The sequence below is a fragment of the Monopterus albus genome, unplaced genomic scaffold (genome assembly GCF_001952655.1).
Source record: "Monopterus albus unplaced genomic scaffold, M_albus_1.0 scaffold262.1, whole genome shotgun sequence".
Lineage (NCBI taxonomy): Eukaryota > Metazoa > Chordata > Actinopteri > Synbranchiformes > Synbranchidae > Monopterus > Monopterus albus.
In genome coordinates, this window is record NW_018128142.1 from 45,529 (window position 1) to 57,380 (window position 11,852).

The 11,852-nt window shown below is 40.9% G+C and overlaps 1 protein-coding gene across 2 annotated transcripts in view; it reads right to left on the reverse strand.

The window, feature by feature from the left end:
* usp45 (ubiquitin specific peptidase 45) overlaps positions 1–11,852 on the reverse strand; it is a 40,045-nt gene that overhangs the window by 20,794 nt on the left and 7,399 nt on the right. For both annotated transcript variants that reach the window (XR_002276715.1, XM_020621582.1), the window contains exons 4-5: positions 11,495–11,595; positions 10,953–11,053 (exon numbers count right to left, since the gene is read on the reverse strand). Coding sequence is in view for 1 of the 2 variants with exons in the window: in XM_020621582.1 (XP_020477238.1) it covers positions 10,953–11,053; positions 11,495–11,595 (202 nt within the window). In the remaining variant the exon portion in view is untranslated. The remainder of the gene's footprint in view (positions 1–10,952; positions 11,054–11,494; positions 11,596–11,852) is intronic.

The window sequence follows — 11,852 nt, forward strand, 5'->3', positions numbered from 1 at the left end:
ACAGGACATTACACATTTATACAGCGCCCTTCTATGTGCCCTACAGCTACTCCCTAATGATTTCCATCTGAAATGGGTAGTTGCATTTAGGGTAAAAAAAAAAAACTATGTGCGAACACACTATAACACAATGTTCAGACAGAGCATGAAAACATGGGGGAGATAACTAATGGACCTAGAGGTGCGATATGAAGATGAATAAATCAATGAATGGAAGACATGTTGCTCTAGAATTTGCAAATTAAAGCAAAGAGTTGTTCACTCAAGGTGAAACTGGAGATGTGTGACATCCAGAAAAGCACAGGTATTTAGCTTCCTGCAGGACTTCATGTGCTCTATAAAGGATGACAAGCTCACTACAGTCACCTGTACTAATGCAATGTTTATGTGATGTCTATGGCACAAAGAACTTGCGCAGAGAGGCACAGAGAAGAATCCACACATTCAGCACCATCACAATAAGCGAACTTGCTAGAGACAAGTAGTGCACTGTTTCTAGCATACATAGAGGCACTAAGCAAACAAGACTTGCATAATAATTAACAACTGACCAAGATGATCACTTCTAATTCAATTAGCAATGATCCGTTAGTGCATGGGACTGATGATAATTTATTATTTATGTATACTTCCTGCCAAAACTGCTGACCACTTCTTAAAGTGCAGCCTCAAGTTTTTAGATTACATTAAAACTTAGAAAAAAAACCTTAAAAACAGCTTTTAAGTTGTTGTTTTTTTTTTTGGTCAGAGTATTATGGAGGTGAGCAGGGCCTTATTCTGTTGGTGTGATCAAGACTGCATCAGTATTTTAGATTGGGCTCCTAAACAGCCAAAATAGATATTTTTAATGCAAGACATGACTGCATTCACATTATACACTAAACAACATCCACATTTACACTACAAACTAAATTCTATTCAGCAGCATTCTCTAAAATCTCAGCTGTTGGAGCATCCTTGAATGCATCAACAAGAAGAGTTTGCACAACAGTAGCTGCTCCATTGCACCTGGAAAACCACAACATGATGAATTTAGAATTACTGCTCTGTAAAACCCCAAAATTCCCTGTCAACACTTCAGAAGAAGAAATCACAAGGTGTCCTAGAAGCACCAAATTTACAGTAATATTTCTTAGCAAATCAATTATAATACTTAGTTAAATGGATTCAGAAGGACAGTTGTAATAGCTCATGGATAAAACTAGAACAAAATCAATGCAATACCTCAGTTGCAGACTTTGCCTTCCTACCATACTCAATTAAGAAAATGAACTATTACAAAAATATCACAATCTCTACAACTCTGACAGCCTGGTAGGAGGCAAGGAAAACCACTAAATCATTATTAACACAATGTAGATACATTCCAATTTGGCACAACCCTGATTTTCCACTGCATAACAACCCCGTCCACTTTCCAACATGGCAACCAAAAGGAATCACTCACCTTCATCATCTATTTGAAAACAACCAGCTCATACCATTCAATACATTAGTCCAGAAGTATGGAGTTGGGAGAGGAGAATTTCTCCAGTACCAACAGTTAAAATCCATAATTAAATCAAAGATCAATATAATCAACAGCCCCCTGCAACCTTCCATGCTAGCTGAGGAGATAATGACGTTTACAAACAAGCAAACCAAATAATATCTAAACTTTATAAACTAATGTCAAATACAGATAGAACAATACCAATGACTAAATGGGAAAAGGATTTGTCACTCGCCCCCAGCCCTGACTTCTGGACCAAGATCTGTAATAATATCTTGTCCATGACTACCAATATAAACTTACAGCTTATACAATATAAGACTATTCATAGGACTCACATCACACAAGGTAAAATGGGTTTTACTGATACAGATACTTGTTCACAATGCAGTGACAAGACAGAGAAAGAAAAGAGTGGATACAGATACAGAGTAGCGGCAGATAACACTACTTGGTTTGTTCTCAAAACACAACAGCAGATGAGGTGGAGATTGATATGAGGTTATTCAGCAGAAGAGGGAGACCGGAGGGACCCAAGAAATCATGTAATTATAAAAACCCACTTCTTATCTCTCTAACTATCGCCAAGAAAACTTTCTAAAAACTCATTACACATCAACCAACGGACCAACATTCTCATAGAATACATCACACTCAAGAAAATATCATCCACCCATAAGAATAATATACCAACTTTTACTGACACTTGCTATTCATTTCTAACCTCTTTTAACTTAGACCAGATACCCGAGGCTCCTAGAAATATAACAAACTGGTTTTATTTCATTCATGTTACTGGTATTAGTCCTCATTGTCCATGCTACTGTTTTGAGTGTCACATCTATTAATCAAACCAGATTAACTGAGAATATAACCAACCCCCCCTTTTTTGTTTTTCTCTTCCCTCTCTTTCTAATCATTTACTTATTTGCTAATTTCATTTATTTTTTCTTTATGAACATGCGCATACATATCTATCTGGGTACACATAAATATGTGTATGCAAAAGTATATATTGTATTTACATGATCAAATTAGTTTTATTGTTTTCTTTTATTATTATTACAATCATCCATTTTCTATCAAACTGTCTTATTTACCCATTTATCTTTCTCCACCATTAACAAACCAGTAGTTGTATTAGGGGATGCTCTGCCCTGTCCCCAGCAGCTGGGGCATGCAATCTGGGGTCACTCTTGGGGTTTCTCCAGAGGCTAACAGCCTGGGAGAGAAAGGCCAGGTCGCCGTTTCCTTTCCCTTAACTGCCTATAGCATTACTGGACTGCACCACACATTGGGTCAGGTCTCTCCTGTCAAGGTCAGGGGCCAACCCCGAGATGTTTCAGTCCCAACAATCAACTATTAACATAAACCACGACGAACAGTAAGACAAAGGGAAGGTTTAATTTAACCTGTCCTGCTGCCCTGGAAGACCTCACCCTGCTGAGCTGCTCCAGAGCTCCCCAAGTGATGGCCTCACCTCATGCTGGTGGTTCAGGGCAGGGGCATCACCGGTACACTCCCCCTCAAATCTGTTAATTTATTTGGTTTAATTTTATTTTTCTTTAATATGCACTGAATATCAGTCTGCATAGAGTTGGATACATCCACACTACACACACAATTTCTTCTATGTCTTCTATGTTCTATGTCTCTGCCAAACAGTCAAATTCATGGAAATGAGACTGATATGAGGTTGCTAACCTTGACCTTTGACCACCCAAATCTAATCAGTTCATCCTTGAGTCCAAGTGGACACCTGTGCCACATTTGAAGAACTCCCCTCAAGGTGTTTCTGACATGCAGTATCTCCTTCACAGGAATGGGCTGGACATACAGGCAACCCGAAAACACAATGCCTCTGGCCGCGGCTATTACTGGCACAAAGGCATAAAAATGGCTAAACTGTAGTTTAATGTATTACAAAAAATTACAAGCCAAAGGATGAAGCATATTTTAGTAGATACAACTACAAGTTTCTTTGTTGTAAGCTGCCAATGAGCCATTTCATTGCAAAGTGGCAAATTCTTGCAGGGACTGATGGCAGTACCTTAAGGCCTGTAGGCTTTAAACACACAAAGAGTACGGTCATATGCATTTCACCCACATAAGCCAGTCAAGAGAGCAGAGTGGCAGTGAGCTCCCTGGCCTGATCCCGCTTATAGTCAAACTAAGGAAGTTCATCGTAACCATCATAACAACCTGCACCTTTACGCTCACTGTTATTCTCCACAACACGAATGGCCTTGCCTTAGCCAATAATCAATTCATAGAACCTCTCCTTGTACACAACACATTTACTGAGAAAGCTATTTAAACCACAGCAGTGGTAAGCCCACTTGCTGGCTGCTACTCAGCAAGCTTTGTGTCTTCAAGGCCAAGGACATCACCAGGAGTGCCCTGATCACAGTCACTGGAACGTGAACCTTGGGCTTTTTACTCATGCCATGTCATTTTGAATTTTATACTCAATCAAATTCCACTCAAAGGAGTCTGGGCAAAGGGGTAATTTTTCTGTTGATTAGGGAAGGAAAACCACAACTCCTTGAACATGTCACACACATACAGCATAATCTCTTTTAGGTCCACTGCATTGTTATGTCTTGCTTCGACCAACTGTGTTGCTTTAACTGAAAAATCTTGAACATTGAGCAGAAATAAAGTGAGTAGTTTAGACTTGTCATGTAGGGACTGAGAAGGCAGGGAGGACCGCTTGATGGGATGACACCACTGGGTCCACCCAGTGGTGTCATGGCACTCCATCCAGTGGTGCTAAATGCATCTAGCCCTCTGTGCTGGCAACATCTGGAGGCCTATTTCTGCTTTCACTATGCAGCTATAAGGGAGTTCCCATATGTCAACACACAAACTGCATGGAAAACAACTGGAGAGAGGAAAGGAGAGGCTGTAGCCTCAATCAGAAAAACAAACTATGTATTTGTGGATTTGGTGCAAGGTGTGAGAACATGCATTCATGCAGGTGTGCAAGAGAGAAAGTAATTGAGGGGAAGAAAGTGTATAAACGAATGAGTCTACTAGATGTGGAATTTGTGAGCACAGACACAAAATTAAGAGACTTAATACAACTTGAGTGATAGAGGTGGGACTGGCACTTGAGCTAAGAGGGAGGACAGGAATGAGGAACCTAACTGGGCATAACAGGGATTCCAATGGACACACACTGCATCTGGGAGCATCACCCAAGGTAAACAATGTTCAGAGGGCCATCTGGTTGAAACCAGGGAGTGGGGGTCAGAACACAGCAGTGGGTGGAGGGAAGGGTTGCAACGAGTGCAAGCATATGGAAAAGCAGATTTTTCCTCTCCCTGCAGCAATCAGTGTAGGCAAATGTCAGCCGGCGTCGTGTCCACGCTTGACTGTGCTGCACTCGGCACCACCACCTGGCCCTCCTTGCTCAGCCACCGAGTATGGGCAGCAGTGACACTGTGGAGCCTTTCCCTGGGGTAGAGGAAAGCATCACTCTGCTCAGGTTTGTCCACATGCAAGTGTGTAAACCAACACCTCCTACACTCCCTGCTCTCCTTTACACAAGAGATGCACAAATAAACATGAGTTGTTTACTGTTACAGAGAACAAAAGAACAAAAAGAAAAAAAGATTGTTCTGTCATGCATGTGTTTGCATTGTTTTGATATTATGTCGAAGTGAAGCAAGGCCAACACTGGGCTGCACATAAAATTTAAGCTCATAAAATAATGCCATAAACAAAGTTGAGTTCTTTTCAAATTTGTTTTATACCAATTTTTGCTACTCTCTTAAGTGTAAAGCACAGCAGATGAAACATCTTTTTGTTTTAAGTCACTTTTTGTAAAATTTCTGAGGGGGGGGGGGAAACTAGAGTCTGTAAAAATGTAATTTCAATAGGCCTTTTAATCGCCCTCTTAATGTGGTTCACAGTTGGGCTGAGACTGTCAAACTGTATGGCCAGTGGGCTTCATGCCTCCGTGTTCACTTGCAGTGCAGAGTGAAAGGCCAAGGCCAGCTCCCTTCATGCAGAGCAGGCAGTCAAGAGGAAGGCCAAGCAACACCAAATGTCTTATTAATTTGCTAATTTGTTATGACTGCAGGGCATGGAAATCCTGTTTCCTTGCCATCTGAGGCCAAAAAAACCCAGTGCCATGTTATATACAAACATAAAAACACACACAGCTTTTGCTATCTGGCCTACTTTCATGTGCGGTGGTGGATCACCCTTGATTAGCTCCATGAAAGCACCACCAGGGGACAAGCATCTTACTGGCCAACTGACTCAACCAAATTAAACTGACAGTAAAGTATGGACTGTGGTTTCCAAAATCAACAACCAGAAGAAACCAGGTGGGTAAAGGTGCAGCAAAATTACAGGCTCTTTCACCTCAGCCATTCAACAAGCTATCAATCCTGGGGCAAACTGGACACCAAAGATGTGCAGAGAGCCCAGTATTTCCATTACTGTATTTGGTGAGGCAGCAAAATTATTTGTATTTGAATAAAAGTGGAAACAGGTGTAACAATCTTGTTTTTGTTTGTAGTACACTTGTAATTTTTTGGATATTAAAGTGCTAATATAAGGATAAGTTACAGGGCTAACAGGCAAATGCTATCCTAATTTCTTGCTGGTCAAGCAAGCTCTGCTTCACCTGACTTCCAAGTTGAAATAGTGGTACAGCAATTATGCTACAATAGCTATAAATGATGTTCCATTTCTCCAGTATGATATCTACAACCACGTGACACAGGCTGACAGAGCAGTGAGCACAGTGTGTAGGTAAACTAGCTGCTAGAGCCAACGTCGGCTAATCTCTTCCTCAAGGTCAAACAAACTCCGCTTCACATACTGCAGGACCAACAGGAAAACAAAAGTAAAATTATAACCTCAGCAAACCAGTTAAGGTAAAAAGAGCAAATCAAAGCAATATACTAGCATGGCAATGTATTGTGTTTCACCTAATTCCTATATAATAAATCAGGCTCCATTCCAGTCTCTCTCTGCTCCAATCTCCTATCGTCTTGCCTAAGTCAGCACAAGCAGGACTGAGCATAAGTATCCAGTGCACTCACAGGTACGAGGATCACCAGCTATTTGCTGTTTTCTTCCCAAAAACAAACAATTTCAAAGAAAATATCTGTACAAAATAAATATGTGTATAAACCCACTATTTGTGCTTTTCTGAAAACTGCATTTGTATTCGGCTTCACCCCTACTGGACACACAAGTGTGCATCCTGAGAGCCAAAGAACCACCACTGTGCAAACAGAAAGCATATGTCTTGTACTGGCATAGGATAACCCTCACACCACCGCAATGGAAAAATAAGAATTTCATATTTGGTTTAAATCTCTAATTTTCTCTGTTGAAAAAAATGTGCAATGTGATATTTAGTGCAATTATGACAAACCAGCATTACAACCAACTGGCAACCTATGAAAATGTTCCAACAGAACTGTCCATTCACTGTATCAGTGGCTGCAATTTCAATGATGAAAATGAAGTGCCGGTGCAGATATGTGTAAAAGAGAAAATCATATTTGAAGAGCAAGGACTATGCACTCTTGCTATTTTTTGCTAACTGACTGGATTTAATTGTTGTCAGTAGTGGATGGTATGTCATGTGTCTATGAAGATGCAGTACATCACTGTATATGTGTTTTAGGAATGTGTCAACGTGTAGAAAAGGAAGAAATTCCACAAATTTTGGAGAAAGCTGAATGATAACTTCCTTTGATGACTGATGGTTTCCGGGGCTATACAACTATTTTGTCAGAACGAAAAAAAGATTTTTACAGATTTTAAATATTAGATATATCCAATATGTTAGAGTAAAATAATAGTAGAGTGATGTAGTGACTGATACAAATAAGTGGCCTAAAACAAGACAGATTCCACTGAGAAACAAGCTCTGATGTCTATTCAGCAGCAGCATTTTAATTTGTTCCACAAAGACTCCCCAGCTGTGTTACAAGCTGGAGTCGAGCTTCCTAAGGTCATTTCGCTTTTTACTGGAACTCTGGTACTTGAGCTGAAGGCCTTGATGGTGAGAGAGCACAGTTAATCAACTTTCTTTCTTCCCTAAGCTGTTGTTGTACAAAATTATTATAGATTCTAGAAAAAAAAATCATTGCTGAGGCTCTTTTGTGCTTGGGGTCTATAGGAAAAGCTGAGTATAACAGCAACTTCTTCTGAAAATCTGGCCTTCACACTAAAATGCAATTTCACAAGCTACTCAACAGACAACTGCCTATTCTGCGGCACAATAGCTGCCCGCTTCTATACCCATTTGGCTGACCGGTGTGGAACAACTGGGTGGAAAAAGAGGAGACTGGTAATTTAAAAAGGAAAAGGGGAATGCTGTAGGCAGCGACTGCCTAGCTCAACAGACTGTTTGCCACCAACAGTGGAGCCCTGCTTGGCACCATGCACACTAAAGGGCTGCTCTACAAACGTACTGTATAGACCTACAGAGAGCAACACACACGACTTGCTCATCAAGACTTATTTGTTTTAATGACTCAAGAAACTGGTGTGCATAAGTTTATCTACACTCTACTGTCATGAAGAAACAACAATAGAACAACATGGAATCTTAAGGAATACTATTGGTGGAATTACACTTGAAAAAAGATTTGATTTTTAAGTGTGTCTTCCATTGTTAATCTCTCATACCCTGTGGGATTCTGTCTGTTCTTAAATTTTAGGTGGCTTGGCAGCACAAACTATAAGGGCTTTCTCAAAACACATTTTACTCAAAGAATCGGCTAATTCCTTGTGTCTGTAATGTACATAATGAATACTGGTTATTAAGATTCAGTTTTATAATTCCTTGCGGTGTCGGCTGCAAAGAATACACTGTGCTGTTAAAATTCAACTTAGTTTAATTGTGAAAATTCAAATCACTCATAATGGCCAGCAAACATTAAATACAGATTGAAAGAACATGGGATGTTTGCTTGTTTGCTTATTTTCAGCACTCTGTGTATGTATGTGTTTGTCCACTGAGAGTCAGTGCACTCCAGCTGTCAGGATCCAGTTGTTCTGACTAGAAGACCCTGGCTCCCACTAGTGCAGCACACAGGCCCAGAGGTGGTGAGACATACAACAACTCAACAAGAAAGTAAGGGAAAGAAACGGATAGCAATGAAATGACAAAAAATAACAGAGCAGAGGCTGTACCCCACACAGCTGCTCCTGTTCTTCAGGGAACCCAGGCGAGAAGCATCACTCAAGCGCCTAACTCCTCTAATGTGTGCAGTCATGCAGTGCTGGGGTGAGGAGGGTGGGGGATTGCTGCATTATCAGTCCCACAGCTTTGCAGCCGTACATGAGAGACTGACAGTGGACCAGCCTGATGGCCTGCGTGGCTGGCCTCTGGCCATTGCAAACTGGGCAGGGGGTTAAGCTGAGACAACCAGTAAGACCAAAAGCATCACTTTTACCACCCTGGTCAGCTACAGCCTTTTAAGAGGCCTCTCAGGATGCCAGCACAAAGTAGGAGAGGTACAAGAGCTACATGAAGGCAGCAACAGAAAGTGTATGTGTGTTTTAAGTACAGAGAGGGAATGCAAGGGTAATACTGGAACGGTTGACTGACTGGGAAAGGAGGGCTCTATAGTTGTTTTTGGAGGGCTGTTTTAATTTTAGTTTTAGTCTAGTCTTTGTGTAAAGCTGTCATTTTAGTTTTTATGAGTTAGTTAGTAAGATTTTCCAAATGTCGTTTCTTCTTTTTCTCCCAAAGACGAACCCCGGCTGGCCGGCCATCGGTCCCTTTCTCTGTGTCAGACTTAACTTTGTTTGTTGTCGTCTCCTAAATAAGGAAGTGACGTCGCCTGCGTCTGCGCAGTGCAACCTGATGCAGCCCCTCAAGCAAAACACAGGAAACAGAAATACTGCAAAATAATAATAATAACGCAACTGAATGAGACAAAATAACGCTATAACATTTCGTTTCGTCTCGTTTTGGTCAATGAAAATGAAGAGACATTTTGGCATAGTTTTGAAAACCACATTTAGTCTCATTTTTTTCCTCAACAATATTGCATTATACATTTAATTACAGTCATCGTCACACGACCAGCATTTACATTGCCTCTCATCTCGTTTTCGTCACGTGATAAAGGTTCGTTGAGGACAATATTTAGTCATAATTTTCGTTGACAAAAGCAAAACTAGAGGGCTCAGGTACACTGACCGAGGTGAAACGAAGAATCAAAATAGTCAGTCAGGCAGTCAAATATCAGTATGAAAACAACCTGCTGTGACAGAACCTGGATTCTCCTCAAACTCAAGTCTTCACAATTTTACTCGCAAGTGAAATTATTATACATTTGCAATGACATTTATCTTCTTCTTCTTCTTCTTCTTTTGGCTGGTCCCGTTAGGGGTCGCCACAGCGAATCATCTGTTTCCACCTAACTCTATCCTCGGCATCCTCTACTCTCACCCCAATTAACTTCATGTCCTCTTTTAGCACATCCATATATCTCCTCTTTGGCCTTCCTCTTGACCTCTTGCCTGGCAGCTCCATCTCCATCATCCTTCTACCAGTATAACCACTATCCCTCCTCTGCACATGTCCAAACCATCTCAATCTGGCCTCTCTGACCTTGTCCCCAAAACAGCCGACCTGAGCTGTCCCTCTGATGTGCTCATTCCTAATCCTGTCCATCCTGGTCACTCCTAAAGTGAACCTCAACATCCTCATCTCTGCTACCTCCATCTCTGCCTCTTGTCTTTTCCTCACTGCTACAGTCTCTAGCCCATCCATACTACTCTTCAATGACAAAGGCACAGTATTCTCATTTTATAGCCTCTAGAGGACATGAAAAATGCCTCTCTAAGCCCTAAACAGCCTAGTAGGTCAAAGCAAAAGTAGCTGCATTCATAAGAAATCATTGTTGTTACACAAGAATGGTCTTTCCCATCACACTGCAGTATTAACTAATAATAAGCATGGCTGGTTAAATCCAGGAGACGACCACTGCCACCAGGGGGAGCAGGTGTACTGTAATGAACTCTACCATGTAGGTGAATCATTGACAGTGACTTTGAACCTTTGTGATCTTTCATTCTGTTCAACAATCATTGATCTGGCCACAAGACATCCGGTTATAGGATGGTATACAGTCATACTGTTATTGTGCTCAGAGCTTCTGCTAAACACCAAACTAACTGCTTCACTTTGTGCTATTATCACATTATATTCCGGGCAAGTCTGTGGTAATTTAGGTACCAAATTGCATTAAATCTTGCTTGAGATTCACAAGTGCACATTGCTATGCTGAATTGAGTAGCATTAATGTGGTTATCATTACCAAGTTGTCTAGGCCAACCACTGTCCACTTTAACTGAAGACAGAGCTGAACTCTGCCCTGCTGAAATTGCAGTGAGGATGTGCCTGACTGATAAAAGCTTATTTCAACATCAGTAGGTGGCTGGACCTCTGGGATGTTACTAAACACCTTACCTGATGTTGTCTTGACAGAGTGCTTTTGTAAAAAGTCTAGGGTCTGAGCCAAAGCCTTCTTGTTGCAGTGAGTGGAGAGCTCCTCATTACATTCAAAACACCTGTTATAATGAGGGAGGGTCACAGACAGACACCGAAAGGAATACTGCGTTACTGAGGTATTTAACAACTCTCAAGAAATGAATGTTAAAATTAACCATTATTTGCCAACAGAATTACTTGGCTAAAGTGGAGAACCTTTTATAAACACAATCACATATGACAATGGACTGAAAATCATTTATTAGCAGGTTATTTGTAAAGACCGATGACTTGTGCACCCAAAATGATGCCTGAAATTTGTGGTAGCCAAGATCAGAAGGAACAACACACACCTATGGTGTATGACCCATGTCACAACACCTGTGCCTATTGTTTGCTGGACAAATCTTCACACTCACGACATCTTGCTTGTGGTCATCAAGCTGATGCACACTGGCAGTGCGTGTGGTCTTGGCTTTGTCATTACAGTTCACTATGATTTCAGTTCCATGGTTTCTCACCAGGCCTTCCACGTGCTCAAGCTGATGGTGATGCAGTGAGACTCTGGATGAAAAGCTTGGTGGTGCTTGACAGCATGCTGGATCCCAGACTGGTTGCAGCCCTGTAAGATGGTTAATTAAAACATTTGATTTTAACCAGCATAAAATACATTCACACTTCAACAAAGCTAAATCTGGACATACTATAGCTCATCTGTAGGGGAAAAAACAAAATACAGTATGTATGTACATACTGTATATATGTATTTGATTTGATTTTTGATTTGATTTGATTTATTCTTTCAAGCATGTAAAGACAGTTGATATGTCAACACACATAATTTTACACATATCCAACAAATGCTAATCCAATATCAAT